Genomic DNA, 15,403 nt, shown 5'->3' with positions numbered 1-15,403 from the left:
TGTTACGCTGTACAATTTTAGATCCTCTGAAATACTGCAGACATGGACATTCCTCAAATCAAAATGTATTCAAATTCGTATGATTTTCTAATGGTAACAATTATCGCTACTTGAGTGATAACCGGCTAAAGTGGAAAGAGCTATCGTCCAGACAAACCTGAAAGCTATGCATTACTGCAACATTGATTTCCACCATAGCGAGATCCTTCCAGAGAGAAGCATTACTCTTAGTGTCCAGACCCATACGCTGCGCTACGGGCTTTGGAAGAGAGCAAGAAAAGACAAAATCACGATTGGAAAAACTCTTTGATGTGTGTTAAGAACAGAATAGAAATACAACTTTTGGTAGGAAAATTCAATTTGTATCACAGGTGCTTTATGTATGAGATCTTTGGTATGTCCTTATAATTATGAATAATTATAAAAAATCGTTGGTAACCTACCTCAAGCATATTGTATCGGTTTGTATCACCGAAATCCCTCGCTCCAATCTCTGTAACCATATACCTACGAATAGATACAGACAGCGATCAGACAAACAAACGCTTTTTAGGACAACTGTACAGCAATATTTACATTCCGGTCAACGTAAAACCGTTTCTTTTTTTTCATTACAAATTTAAGCCCCAGTTTCTTTTTCGTTCCTTTTTTTGTGTTTGCTTTAGAATTACCGTTCTAGTATTTTGCGATGCTTACCAGCCATTAAAGGGACATGCAGGTATTTCTACTCCTCCGACATCAAGGCAAAGACAAGAGACTGCGGGCAATGCATACCATTTCAATCCCAGCTCTTCAAACCACGGATACCTAAACACAGACAATGATATTGTTGGGAGAAGTTTCAAATTGATCACGTCTGGTGGAGGGTCAGACAGAAAACAAAATTCATTTTAAGTTTTTTGACCACTGAGGATGACAACGAATGAAGATACTAAAAAATGAAGACAGAACTGTAGTTTGCTTTGGAACGCCGTTTCTATTTTGGCAAGTTTCCTTGGGCGAGTATTCTTAACCAGAAAAAAAAATGGCTCACCAAATAACTTTGAAGAAAAATATACGTCGAGTAAATCATGTCGGAAAAGAATTTCCCTCAACCCCTTCAGAGTTTTCCGCTGCAAGTGTCTTGTCGTGTATACTGAAAAATTTTGTCTAATATTCCTTAACAAGTCTCCTCGATTGTTAAAAAAATGTCGTGTCGTTTACCAGTATCAAGAAAAATACATCGTTTATTACCTAAGCAGTAAGAAATGTAAGATTCCTTGGCAATTTATCGTGACATTGGAAGTTTATTCCTTAGAGATAGAAAATCTTCCTGCCTCCCTTGTAATATAGAGAAATAGCATTTATGAGAAATATCTGCCATTATACCCGAACATGTCTCAAGACTTACTTTGGGTGCTTTATTTCTACTTCAAGTACGATTTCAGGCGGAATCTCGAACATTTCGGGTTCTCCACCGTTGGCTTGAAGAATCAAAGGCAAAACATCAAAAGGACCTCCCTTTCCTTCCCAGCCAAGAGACTGACAAATCTATTAAAAAAATATATTATCTTAAAAACAAAACACAAGTAGCTATAACCGCCAATGAAAGCCGACAAGCACAGAAAACGCAAGACTCAACTTTGCTCGAAAGAGCAAAACCCAAACTAGTTCTGCATTTTCTGAAACTGACTCAAGTTTTCGGAGCCAGACGCATTCGAAGGCGGGCAATAAATGCAAGGCTGATTCAAATCCTTTTTTACCTCAGTGAACTCAATGTTTGAAGGATCTCCGATGCACGAACCGTCCGGTTTTTTATATCCAGCATAACGAATCAGCTGTGTATTCCACACGCGGAAGTCTTTAAAAGCAGTCTTCCTTTGAGGAAATACAGTTATCGTGGACCTTAGATCAAGAGATACAAGGGGAAAAAAAAGAAAATTTAAAATTATTTGTTAATGTTACCGATTGGTCTTCCAAAATAAATATTTCAAATTTCCTTATCAGTTTTACAGGTACCCATCTATATTCCCGGGTGGAGAAAAGCACAACCAAAATAAAGACAATACAATGACTCAGCAAGGACTCGAAACTGGCCTAGGTTTCTCGATCTAGGCCTGTTATTCAAAGGGGGGATGACGCTATCCAGTGGATAAATCGCTATCAAACGGATAAGTGTCGATAAAACGTGCTGCGCTATCTAGCGGATAGAGTTTTAGCCAGTGGCGTTCTCCAACCTTCGAACAACCGGGCCCTGGATTCTAGCGCGCTTACTGCCACGCTTTTCGTTGCAGGAACGAGCTGCGGCAAAATTAGAAATAGTTCATGACAATGGAGGCTGGATAAAGATCAACATCTATAGATTCATTAATTTCTGTCTAAGAGAAAAGAGAAACCACAGATCACCGCTTGTTGACTCGAACTGGCAAGTAAGTCAGTTCCCCTGCTCTGCAGGTAGGGCGTAAAGTAACTCGCTCTCTTTAATTAATAATAATATGACGGTCTGGTGGCAAGCTTATGCGTGCGGTTGTGTACGCTCTGGATATAGGTGAATAGGCGAAAGACAGGTTATGTACCTATATATTCCTCAATCTTTTTACCGAAAATTATAATATTGACAACACTTGCAGAACTAAAAATAGTACATAATCACAACGTAAATATTTCATAATCACCTGATATTTCCCTTGTTCGTTCCGTACTTTATGTGCTTACAAATCGCCTCGAACATTTCGGAGGGTGTGTTCACATGTCGAGCGTCGAATACCTAAAACAAATGAAACGACATCTTGTGAAAAAGAAATGACATAAGTACGAATCAATGGCCTCAGTAGCTCAGTGATGAAAAAGCTTGAAATGGGACAGAAATTTACGTTAGAGGTATGGGGGAATGCATTTTTCCCATAATAAGTAAGAAAGACGGGATGTCTGAATTTTCGCAAGAATCAATTCAAATTTTCCAGCACTTAAACACTGATAGTTTCAAAGTAAAATTGGAACTGGATAATGCATGGATATTACAGGGAGAAGTTACACATTAATCACTTGTGGAAGTTAAAGGATTAAAGGAGAAAGGTGACGCTGTAGAATTTCTTAACGATTTAGCCTTGATTTTCAAGCTCGTCATTAATTTGCTTTCCTCTTAACACTACTTATAGAGACAGAGTGACTCACTTGAAGTTTGTTCCACTGAATTCGTCCTATACATCGAGGGGCATTTCTCCAAGCCATTCTACATCCAAAGATGAGCTCCTTTTCCGTGAGTTCATAGGTCCCAGTCTTTTCAATCTCCTTCATTACTTCCCCTAAACGCAGCTTGTGGGCCGAACTATTCTCACTGAAGAAAAGGAACGACAAATCAGCCAGTGGAACTTATCTCGATTAAGGAATCGGGTACTCATTTACAATATTTGAAATTTTGCTAAGACTGATGGACAATTTCCTGATAGCTTGTTTTATCGAAAACCTTCCAAGGAAGAGCTGTTCAAACCATGATCAAGTTAACTCAAAGTTAGCGCATTTTCTTTACTAACCCTAGCTTGTAGCTCTGCAGACAATTTTACTGTTAATAATTCTATATCCTTCACCACTACTTTACAGTCAGATTCAACCCAACGAAACTTTAGTTCTCATAACGCTTTTTCATACCAGAAGAGTCAGTACCAAGTCTTCAAATGCCAATACTGCACTAGTAAAGACGTCTGTCACTATTTGAGTACTTCATATGAGTTCTGATTTACACTTGCGACACAACGACACAAAGAAAAGATATTTTTTCCACCTAATATCATTTGCATCGTGTTATTTTCATCTTATTTCTCTTTCAACAATGCTCATTAAAACTGGGGCTTAGGTATTGATATTTCATTTTAGAAGAGTGATTTAAATCTCAATTTTTTTCGTTTCCGCCAATGTACCATTGTATACTCGAGCTTTTTTCTAAAACTCACAGTTTCATGGCTCCGTAATACTGCTGAAGGAAATCCTTAGCCTGAACTATCACCTCCTCTGGTTGCCGCGGTACACCATAAAGCCTCTTAGGAGCAGCTTCTCCCCCGTATGGCTGCATCAAAGACCCCAAGCAACGACCTGCAGTGCAGTTTATAGGCTGGAAAAACAAAGATGCTGTTGTTTATAACGGTCGGTCCACAAACAGTTTTTACAAATTTCAGGTTCTATTCATTTACAACCTCATACACAGTAACTTTAAAGTATCAAAGCCCTCGTACTTCTAACGAAAGGGTTAAATAAATGGAAGAAGAAAAAGCAAAATAGTTGAATGAATCATTTTTAGAGTGCGACGGATCATCCACGTAACTTGAAAATAATAATTTTTGATGAAATAAATTTCATTCGACCTGTGGATGAAAATCAAGTGAAGCCTCACAGGTGGATTAAAATTTAAAGAATTGCAAATAAGAAGCCTGAAAAAATTCAGGCTTCGACGGGATTCGAACCCGTGCCTTGAGAATTCTGTTGAAAATATTTAGTGACAATAGTGTTCACTCAACACTACTGACTTCGTTATTTTTGCTATTGATTTAGAAAAGCCGGAAAAATATTTGCTAGCAATATTGATCATTAAACGATGTTGATGGTTGGACGGGGAAGATAATTTCTCGGAATTCACGAAGATATATTTTCTGAGAGGAGCTCCTGTTTGCTAATTTTACTGTCCACCACTTTTTTTATCAAAAATTTTTATCAAAACAGCGTACTGAAAATGTTTTCAACAATTCAAGGACAGGTCATAATTTTTGAGTTAGAAGTGGGTGGCGATGGCTAAGTGGATAATCATTAAGCTCTTTTGAAACTGTTTGCTTACCAATACGCAATCAGGACAACTACCATTAGACACGTTTAAGGGACAAAAGTTGGGACAAAAGTTGCAACTTACAATCATTGCCTTTTGATGTAGAGTGTCCGTCGTGTACTTGCCATCGAGGAGATTCTGTAACCTGACATATTTTGGATTTTGTGGTTTTGACAAAAAGTTGGTGACCGGGCAACCTTTGGATTGGAGTGACTCGCTGAGTATTTCACTTTCGTTTTCTGGATGTCCGTTGGCCATAGTTTGAGACGGTGGCGCTTCAGGATCTTCGTTCTCAACATGATGCTTTCTTCCTGCGTCTTCACTTGTAGAAACTGGCCCTACTTGGGTGGTTTGTGCTTGATCCATATGTGATTCACCATTTACCTCTCCGTTCAAGTCCTTGTTAGCTTTTGGAGTACTTGGCGTTCGTGGCCTGTTTTTTCGCACCGTCTTTACAGAACCTTTGTCGTCGAAGGCCGTTTCTAGGTACGCTTGAAACCCGTCCTTGGCACGTAGTTTCATCGCAATCACCTCACCGGTGGGAACTTTGTCGATAATCTCTAACGCCTTATGGTATGGCATGCTCTCCACAGACTTCCCATCCACTTCAAGAATTACGTCCCCAGTTTGTATCAAACCCGTCTCGTGAGCTACTCCTCCCTTAACAACGTGCGACACAACGAGGTAAGGACTTTCGCTTCGCTTACTCGTCACAAAACCCACTCCGCCAAGTTTCCGCTTTGCGATGTTAACAATAATACTGCCGTCGCTGGAATTGGCATCCATGTTGTCTCTTTTTACAGGTATCGTCCACAACAAAACGACACGAACCTGGAAAATATACAGCAGTTATTGTGTAGTGTTATTAAAGCCACTTCAGATAAAAGCGTGAATGATATGATTTTCAGGGATACTCAGAGAGTTTATAACTGGAAAAGCCTCTCGTGATTCCGTGGTTCTTTTTGCAAACAGAAAACAGATAAAATCTGAAGGGATTTCTTCCTACGCGTGTTTAATTATTAATGGCCTTTCTCGTAAACATGCCATTACTTTACGATGTTTTCGTGAACAAAAATGACCAAAGAATGTGACTCTCACGTTATTTGGTTTTCATTTGTATCTAACGCGATCAGCCCAGTGACTTTTCAACTGATTTTAATAGGCTTAAAGAAGAGATTGTCCTCGTCAGGTCAGTTCACAGTTCACATGCGATTTTAAACCTATCGCACCACCCCCAATAAAATATTCAGTAAACTGATGGGTAAAGTCATGAACATAATTTGGCATTCCCGGACCTTAAAACACTGTGAAAGAGGTGAGAGCGGCGATAATAGCTACTCTCGAACAAATCAAGGTGTTTGTTTAATACTCCTCCGAACTGACTGTGGAAACCGTAACTTCTCGACCATTTTTACGGAACATCGACATGCTATTTTCCCTGTTTATCGACATTCAAGGACAAACTACTAATTCAAAGTCACGTTACATATGTATTTACTAACTAATCGAGTTTCAAAAAACTGCTGTCCTCTTTGAGAAGATTGTTTTAAAAGCAATTTCTTCTTAAATCATCTCTCATGCCACCACAAACTGATTTAGTCCCACACGTTAAGATAAATTTTGCGGTTTAATGCAGGCGAGATTTTAAACAGCCGATTCCCATTGTTATCTCAGCCTCAATATGTACTTATTGAATGAGTAGAAGGGCCATACGGTTGAATATTTTGTTCAGGGTAATGACGCACACACCTTTCCTCATTCGGTCCATATTTTCCTGTGTGGTCCAATCAAACTCAGTCAATAAGTATTTTATCGTGTGACCACTAAGTCTTTAAACTGTATGATATTATGTTTGAAACCAAATAGACCGCGACTGCCCACTTAAAAGAAACGGAGCGCATTGGAGCTTCTACAATAAAAACTTTTTCCTTTATTTTTTTCGAGTCAGAACAAGAAAATCACAATTTACTGAAAAACGCGCCTTATCTTCTCATTTCTGTTACATTGCAAGTTTAAGTCCACAATTCAAATTCACGTTCTAGGAGATCACAACCAACAGAGATCCGTGTGTGTGAGTTTTCGGATGGCTTTTCCCGGATCGGCTCACGTCAACTTGTTCGGCCCTGCGTGCGTCAGCTTTCAGTATTTTATAGGATTGCGTGACCCAGGCGGTGTGGATCATATGATAAAACACAATATTAAATACTGGTTTTAAGCGTTGGTTAAAAAGTCTAAAAAGGTACCTATTTGCAATACCACGGCTCAGGAATTTGTGCTCGATTCCCTCAAAAAATTTTAAGCGCCAAATATAAACGCTGATAGTATTTTTAGTCGCCAGGGGCGGTCGGCACCATACTCTATATCTAGATATTTAATTTTTCGTGGCTAAATAATATATTTGTACAGGTACGTGTGACAACTTTTAAACCGCCCACCTAAATGTAAAATAAGGTCACCAAAACAATGTTTCTATGTTTCGCCTGAGAAAGAAACACCAAAACAAGCAAAACTAACTAAGCCATGCATTGAGCAGGCATTTCAGTTCAGTCCTGAGGTATTTTCTTTTCATGAAAATTAAGCTTACACTTGCAAAGCAAGCCTGAGCTGAGGGACAAACATAAGCTCGGTGATATTTACAAGTGAATCAGCATCGGACCTATAGTGACATTTGCTGCTGCGGGAACACAAATTTTTGTTGGGACCGGCTCACGACAACCGATCAGTTCAATGGTGACATTCAACACTAATTCCCAAACAAAATAGGACCGCTCTATTCTTTCCCGCCTAAAATAAGTTCCGCCTTCAGTGATTGTCTTCTTCTTTCTTTTTTCTTTTTTGTTTCAAATTCTTCTTCGCTGTAGTCTTATTTTTGTCCAAAGTTATTTTAAGAAGCTACGAAGCAAGTGCACTCGTTGCGTGGCTAAATATTTGCTAAATTGGGTCTTAGTCTCTAACAATCCTAATGTTAAGCAATAAACAGAGAAGCAATGGAGCAGATAATGACACTCATCATTTAGTTTCACAAAGTGCCGTTCTGAGTGCATGAATTTACACTCACTACTTTGCTATATGTCTCCTGTGGCGCTCTAAAGTATACTCGATTATAAACTAGCCTTCATTAAAATTTGATATTTTTGGTTTACATACAACAACTCCTTTCCTTTCACCAAACTTCAGTCAGGGGACCATTGAAATAGGGAGGCGATCTTTGTTAATAGTGAGACTTCATTCGAACAAATTACAAATTTTCTTAAGGTAAAAGCCAACTGAACACCACAGAAACTTGAAATGAAAACGAATAAAAAATCCTCCTTTTACAGTCAGAGTTACAGTCTTTTCATAGTGAGCGGTAAAACCTAATAATCGGCGTGTCATACCCTGGAACATACAAACCACACTAAACATGCTAAATGATTGGGAGCATTAATTTGTCTTCCCAAGAGTAGACATCTCAATAGTTTTCTTCAACATAAGCATAATTGGGATACCTTGGAGCCTAATTAAGGGTCATGTGATGTGGACCAACGAGGAAGGTTGGTTCCTCGCCTTATCTTAAAAAAACCTAAAAACAAGATCTCAAATATTTTAGAGGTTTAAAAAACGCAGATTTAAAAAAGGGAGAAAGAAGAATTGCTCCACACGGAGGTTTTTATTTTCACATGCCATCCGTCCCACCAAGTCATGGTCCTTTTTTTCATGAGTCGAATCGTCGTATCAAATTATCACACCAAATTAGCTAATAATACGGACTGCGAGGAAACGTCAAACCTGGTCTGTGATAAATGTCCTGACTGTTACGTTAATCAGTCCAAAGGATATTTTTACACAAATCAGTAAAGATTTCAGGCTCTTACTTCTCTTCAAGTCAAAACTGGCTTTTAGTGGAGTCAGCAAAACAGGTTCATGCAGCATTATAAATTTACCCTTCCATGCAACAATGTCAATATCAAAGCGCGTTCACAAGGAAACAAAGAATTGTGTAGATACATATGAATATGAAGACTATCATGAGTGCGCTTCAGTCATTTTTAGGATTATAGTAGTAGGTTCTTCCTTCGTAAAAGACTAAAATTGTTAAAAACCAGGATATTGAATTTACGTCTAAAGATGGCTCACTTTAAGGTTCCTGTCATCAAACTTACGCCGAAAGTAAAAAATATGTCTTCACATCGTGGTTTTTTTGATGTGGTTAGACTGATAAACGAAAAGCATTAAGTATTTTTTTCTTAATCTGGTTGCCACAGAAAAATGCACGAACTTTTAAGTGAAATACGACATCAGCAAGACCATGCAGATGAACTTTGGATTAACAGTTTTCGTGGTAATAACATTTCCAATCATTATATGATTCATTTGCAAAGTCATCTTAAAAGAAACGCTTGATAATAATTCCGTTTCCTCCTAAATGATAAGTCGTAATTTGTCATGCTAACAGTATTATGAGGCCGCCCGACAGCAGCCACTACATAGCGAGGCATATTTGTCAATATTTGCTCGTCAGACAACAGGATATCTCACAAGAAATGTGCTTAAAATTCATAGGCCAATAGAATAACCAAAATAATCACGAATGCGTGAAACAGTGATTTACTTAGGGCTATTAAGACAAAACAAAATTTTCAAAAGGATGCAAGAAAAGTATAGGTTAAAGCGCATTTTAACTTGGTAAAATTACCGCGAAACATATACGCCACAAAGAACATATTTTCGACATCAGAATAGCTTATCACGTTACTATTTTACTTTTACATACATATTCGGAAAAAAACTAGAAAGCGATATTCTTGGAGAAAAAGTATAACTGGAAGGTCTACTCACTGCTTTTACCCGAGCGGTTTGTTAGAAATATGGCAAAACCTGGCAGACACCTTCACCCACAAGAATAAAGCAAAATAAACTCAGCTTATGGATGCAATATGTACTGTCACAAGCTGGTGATTTGTCATTTACACAAGGCTAATTAAAATTTAACACTTGTACAAGAGGGCATAGGAAAGCAAATTGTGGTTTTCCCGATCTCATGTCAGATAAATAAAATATCACTTGGCAAGCCAAATATGTCATTACGATGATTGTATATTCTTCGTTGATTCCGCTAATGTACGTGCTTGATCAAAGTCATCATTCAGGAGGAAACAATGATTGAAAACCTTCAGCTTTCTAACTATTATTATACTTTTCCGAATACAAAATAAGATGTTGAAATCTGATAATATCTGACAGGTATATGCATTTAAAAAAAATTCGGGCTTTTTTTTTTTCAATTTATTTTTATCAGGCGTTATATCGTTTTCTTTCTGTCGGCTTTCGGAGTCGCACCTCTAATTCTTGCTCCGTTTGCCAAAGGCGTCCTATTATTTCAATTTGAAGGTGTTAAAGCACAGTTAAAATTCATACGAAATATGACGTTGCTATGATTTTTCTACTCCACTAGGCTGAATAAATACACAAACGTGCTTATAAAAAAAAGGAACCAAAATTTTCAAATTAACTCACAAAAATGCTCCGGTTGAATCGCACGTCTATACATTCACAATAAATTTATCTTAATTTCGTCCAAAGACTGAATAGGAAAGCTATATGAATCGGAAAGGATTTTTTGCGCTCTTATCATAGTTGCGGCAGCAAAACCACCAGAAAAAGAAGCTGATTGACGAGTTCAATGTCCGATGTTGCCTGTTTCTGTTATGCAATATGATTAAAACATTATTGGATACAGGAAGGAGATAAGATCAACACGTATTAAGTTCGCGGTTTGAATCTCGAGCTGAAAGACTTTTGCCAAAGTAAATATAATACAATAAATCTATTGTAATATCTTTAACAAAGGGATTACAACATGAAGAATTTAGATATATGAAAATTCACATATTTGCACTGCGGTGGAGAGATGAAATTAGAAGATCCTCGCAGCTAAGAACACTACTGAAACTAGTAGTTGTAAATAGGACCTGAAAAAAATTCAGGCCCGTACGGGATTTGAACCCATGACCTCTGCGATACCGGTGCAGCGCTCTACCAATTGAGCTAACAAGCCAACTGGGAGCTGGTCAGTGAATTGGGTACAAATAAACATCCAAGTGAATGAAGAATTTAGATATATGAAAATTCACATATTTGCACTGCGGTGGAGAGATGAAATTAGAAGATCCTCGCAGCTAAGAACACTACTGAAACTAGTAGTTGTAAATAGGACCTGAAAAAAATTCAGGCCCGTACGGGATTTGAACCCATGACCTCTGCGATACCGGTGCAGCGCTCTACCAATTGGTAGAGCGCTGCACCGGTATCGCAGAGGTCATGGGTTCAAATCCCGTACGGGCCTGAATTTTTTTCAGGTCCTATTTACAACTACTAGTTTCAGTAGTGTTCTTAGCTGCGAGGATCTTCGGATTACAACATCTTTGAGCTAATTAACTGACACAGTTACCATAAATATGTCCATCGACGCTGTAGCTAACAGCTTAGGTGTCAGACTCAAGTTCTAGTTTCTACTGTAGTTCAGTTGTCTCAAGCAGAAATTCATATTGAACAGCAAATTTTTTAGCAACACATCTTCAAAACAATTTTGAAACCACTCCATTAACATATGCGATAACCAAGCCTTGACATTATTTTCCAACCAACCAATCCTTGACGCTTTGTTAAAATCCACCCTTGACACAATGTTACCACGGTACAATCAAGCCTTTGGAACCATGTTCTTACCCATCCTTAGGACAATGATAAAATCTACCCTTGGCACCATCTCACCATGTTAAAATCCATCCTCTGCACTATGTTACAATGGTGCAGCCTACCCTTGGTACCATGTTATACCCATCCTTGATACCACGTCATAATTTCACCTTGAGACCATGTCACCACACATCCTCGATATCATGGTAGAATCCTCCCTTGGCACACATACTTGATACCATGTTACAATCCCATCCCTGACCGCATCAGTTAGAATTCATACTTGACGGCAAGTTACAAGCAAGCTTGCTTACCATGTAACACCGCAGCCTTGGAATCATTTTAGAAGCCATCCTAAAAAACCATATTGCTTACCGTCCTAAAGACTGTTGTAACTCATTTGGTACTTCACGCTATTTTTGGTTTCGTCACGTGTCCTTTAATTAGTTGCCAAACATTTATTTATTTATTTATTTTCGTTCTGCGCGGTTGACTTGTTTGAGTCACGCTCGGGTTGAATAAAAAAAGAAATTCTATGAAAATTATTAAAAATTATGCCAAAAAGTGCGTAATCCACTTTCAAGCCCTCGCGTTTTAAAACTTATCACAAGAAATGTTATCGTCTTGAAATTGTTTTATCACTACATTTGAATAAGTCCTTTCGAAGTAGCTCTTTGAGATAGAAGCAATAATTGTGCCATTAGTTTTGACTTTTGACGTTCTCGACTTTGATGCTTTTTGACTTGTTTTATTGCTTTCTTTACACAGGCACAACAGGTGCTTTCATTCGTTTCTTAACAACTATTTCACGAGCACATTATGGGTATGGGATAGCAGACAGCTTAAGAGACACTGCTTAGCCAATTGGCCATAAACATAACCTAAAAACCCGTGTGAAACAATTACGACCATGAGACCTCCTTCGGCCAGGATACAATGGATCAGACAGCATTATGACTCAGACAGTTAAAACTCTCGGATCCCACCATCCAGCATAGCGTAGCCAACACATCTTAAAATTCTGTTATTAAGCTCTAAGCTGTTGGTTGTTAGAATTCAATCTTAAAAGTTGGAATAGAGGCTATAAAACCAGAAAAAGGGGCAGGACCTTCAACAGTTAATCTCAAAGAGGAAGGTAGACAATACTAAAAAAATCAACCAGTTTACAGTCTGAACAGATTATCTTAATTTGGAAGTCCAGAAAGGATTATATAGTCACGAACGATCTTTGCGTGGTTCTCCGATATTCTCCGTTCTTTGAAGTAGTCATGAATTTTCAGTAGTGAGGAGGCACATATTTGAAAAAATTTTCATTTCTATTTTACAGTATTTTTCCGAAAAAGAGGTTGTATACAGTTTTCAAAACAATTAACTTGAACGATAAGGCAAAGGCGCGCCTAGAGTCTTGAGGTATCTATTTGAAATGTAATTTCGTATAAGTCGCCACAAAAATGAATAATAATGTGCAGCATTGGACGATATCCGTTTAATCAGTATACCTTAAATGAATCGATAATATCCTCTTACAATTCATAGCTATTTCCATATCCATCCGGCCAGCACCACGCCGTCACTATTATAATTTGATTTAAATCTTTTCTACTGGATGTCTTAGTGAATCGAAATGTTTTATGAATGTGCAAACAGCACAACAGAAACGAATCCTTTTAGACAGAATTTTCGGTTTCCTGAATAAAAATACCTATAGAAAGTAAAAGTAAGTAACTTGAAAACGACGTTCTGGCACACCAAGCACAATTGGTCTGAGGTTAAGATTTCTTACCTGTTTATCAGCCTATTGGTAAAAGGTTGACAGGAATGTTGTTGGGATATGTTGAAGCTCGACCTAAGATTTTTCCTTTTAAAGTGTAAGCTGACAGCGATGTGGACCAATTTGCAAATGGTCGTGAACGGCTGTGTTGACAGGATCAGGGCGTGTTTGCATTTGCTACTGAAGCAGTTTAATCATTTTATATAGTGCAGTTTATTTGAACTCAATACGTCACTGTCACTCTTAAGACGGACTAAGTAACAAGATAAATTTTTATACATTATCGACGCATGTTCCAGATAACAACCTCAACCAATACTGAGTCAGTTAAAAATATCCATGAATATTAATTCTGCCGCCCGTTTAATAGACTCTCTTCCGGTTTGGGATAAGCTCAATATTCGTATATTGACAGCAAAAGCAAATTTTGTTTTCTATTTTTTAACATTTTTTCGATCAGCATTCAAGAAAAATTACAATTACAATTTCAATTACATTGAATGGAATTAACTTCCCCTTTTCTTTCTAAGGACTTGAATTTGTTTGTTCAACGCTCGTAAGAATTAGAATCTAACAGCTTTCCGCCCCGTCTTTTCATTTGTCAGCAGTAACAACTGATTATAGACACAGAAAGTCAACTCGACAGTGTATACTTAGTAATCAACTGTAGCTATTATGCCAACGAAAAGAAGATATATTTTATCCAGTCGATAATTAGGTCTTCAGAAAAATCTTTGGTCATCAATTCCATGCAAACAAGTTCTTTCATTTTTTTCTAATTGATCAACGAAGATAAAATATATTATTATGAACTTCAATTGTAAAACTAGACTGTTCTCTGGTATATGATGCAAGTTAAAATTTTTGCATGAAGCTAACCCTAAACGAATATTATTCCAAAACCGATAGCTGAAACCCACATCTCGACTAGTGTGTCGATTAACTTTTAACATATTGAAGGAAAGAATATTTTAATAAGTTCACGTCGTGGACCTTCTATTAGAATTCAGAGACGTGGTCTAGATATTCAAAAACAACGTATGATTATGCAATTTGTTCATATCATAGAACAGTTTTGAGCGGAAGCTTTCAATGGCAGGAAGCGTAGCAAAACAGGATGAGTCATAATGTCATAATTTAAATGCAGACATGACATGGGTATGAACAAAACAAACGAATAGCTTACCTTAATCTGCTTGGTAATCTGTGGAGCAATTTTCAACCGAGTGACCAAAGTGATCGGGGGCGTAAATGATGTTTGCTTCTCTAGCTCTGTGATTGGTCGGAAACAACTCGCACTGGGCAAATCAGATCCAAAATATAAAGTACTCGGGACTTGATTGCTTACTGATGTTTTTCTCTTTTGAAGCCAAATGGATGTCCATTCCTAAATTTCTCCTTGACACGGCTCTTTATAATAATCATCTTAATTGTGCTTGGTTATTTTGATTACATGTTGGGTTTTGAGTGGTTGTGCTCTGAAAGTTACTATAAGTTTAAAGAAATTGAGAACTACAATGAAACAGCTCCTTTGGGAAACCAAAGAGAGGATATGTCACTGAGACCTCTATTTAGGGGAAAGAAAATTTTTTCCTATAATCTACGGTGTTGCACAAGGATTTTTAGCCCTAAGAAAAGCCGTAACAATACACGTAAAAAAATACGATATTTTTTCCCGTGTGTTTGATATCGCCAATCAGCTACAGACACGTCACTCGCCTTTCGCACCACTTAGTCAGGTTGATGAAAAGCAAAGCAGTTGACGGCAAAGCCTTCACCTTCTTTTTTCGGACTATGGCTGTTAAAACACTAAAAAATCCGTATCACTTACAGACAGACGCTAAAACTTTCCTAGAAAGAGGAAGAAAACTAAAATGCGAAAAGAAAAACCGAAAGTTACGTATTTAGTGGCTTTGGTAATGGCATTTCTCGTGGCTGAGATCGAAAATCGACGACCGGAAGATTTGCCACAGGCCTATTCTGGCCGTGTACCTGAAAGATTTCTTCTGTCGCTAAGGACAAAGTCCATAAACGAGAATTTTGTAAATTGAAAATTACGCCCATTGTTGTTTTTTGTAATCATGATGCAACGCATTTTTTATTCGGGGATTATCGATTCTTTTATTTTCATTTCACTGGGCTTTTCTTGTCAGCAAAGCGCT

At 37.8% G+C, this 15,403-nt stretch overlaps 1 protein-coding gene across 7 annotated transcripts in view; it reads right to left on the bottom strand.

The window, feature by feature from the left end:
- LOC113685754 (nitric oxide synthase 3) overlaps positions 1–15,403 on the bottom strand; it is a 40,261-nt gene that overhangs the window by 19,096 nt on the left and 5,762 nt on the right. For 2 of the 7 annotated variants that reach the window (XM_027203318.2, XM_027203311.2), the window contains exons 1-10: positions 9,611–9,736; positions 4,877–5,623; positions 3,930–4,087; positions 3,154–3,316; positions 2,655–2,746; positions 1,743–1,884; positions 1,391–1,530; positions 697–807; positions 444–507; positions 158–259 (exon numbers count right to left, since the gene is read on the bottom strand). In XM_027203318.2, the coding sequence (XP_027059119.2) occupies positions 158–259; positions 444–507; positions 697–807; positions 1,391–1,530; positions 1,743–1,884; positions 2,655–2,746; positions 3,154–3,316; positions 3,930–4,087; positions 4,877–5,578 (1,674 nt within the window). In that variant the 5' untranslated portion in view covers positions 5,579–5,623; positions 9,611–9,736. Of the gene's footprint in view, positions 1–157; positions 260–443; positions 508–696; positions 808–1,390; positions 1,531–1,742; positions 1,885–2,654; positions 2,747–3,153; positions 3,317–3,929; positions 4,088–4,876; positions 5,624–9,610; positions 9,737–13,253; positions 13,418–14,427; positions 14,547–15,403 lie in introns of those variants that run through there. The other 5 variants (XM_089190029.1, XM_027203304.2, XM_089190032.1 and 2 more) reach the window with 4 other exon arrangements.

Source organism: Pocillopora damicornis, chromosome 12 (assembly GCF_964200805.1).
Source record: "Pocillopora damicornis chromosome 12, jaPocDami1.2, whole genome shotgun sequence".
NCBI classification, from domain to species: domain Eukaryota; kingdom Metazoa; phylum Cnidaria; class Anthozoa; order Scleractinia; family Pocilloporidae; genus Pocillopora; species Pocillopora damicornis.
This window is presented reverse-complemented; position numbering and strand designations above follow the sequence as displayed.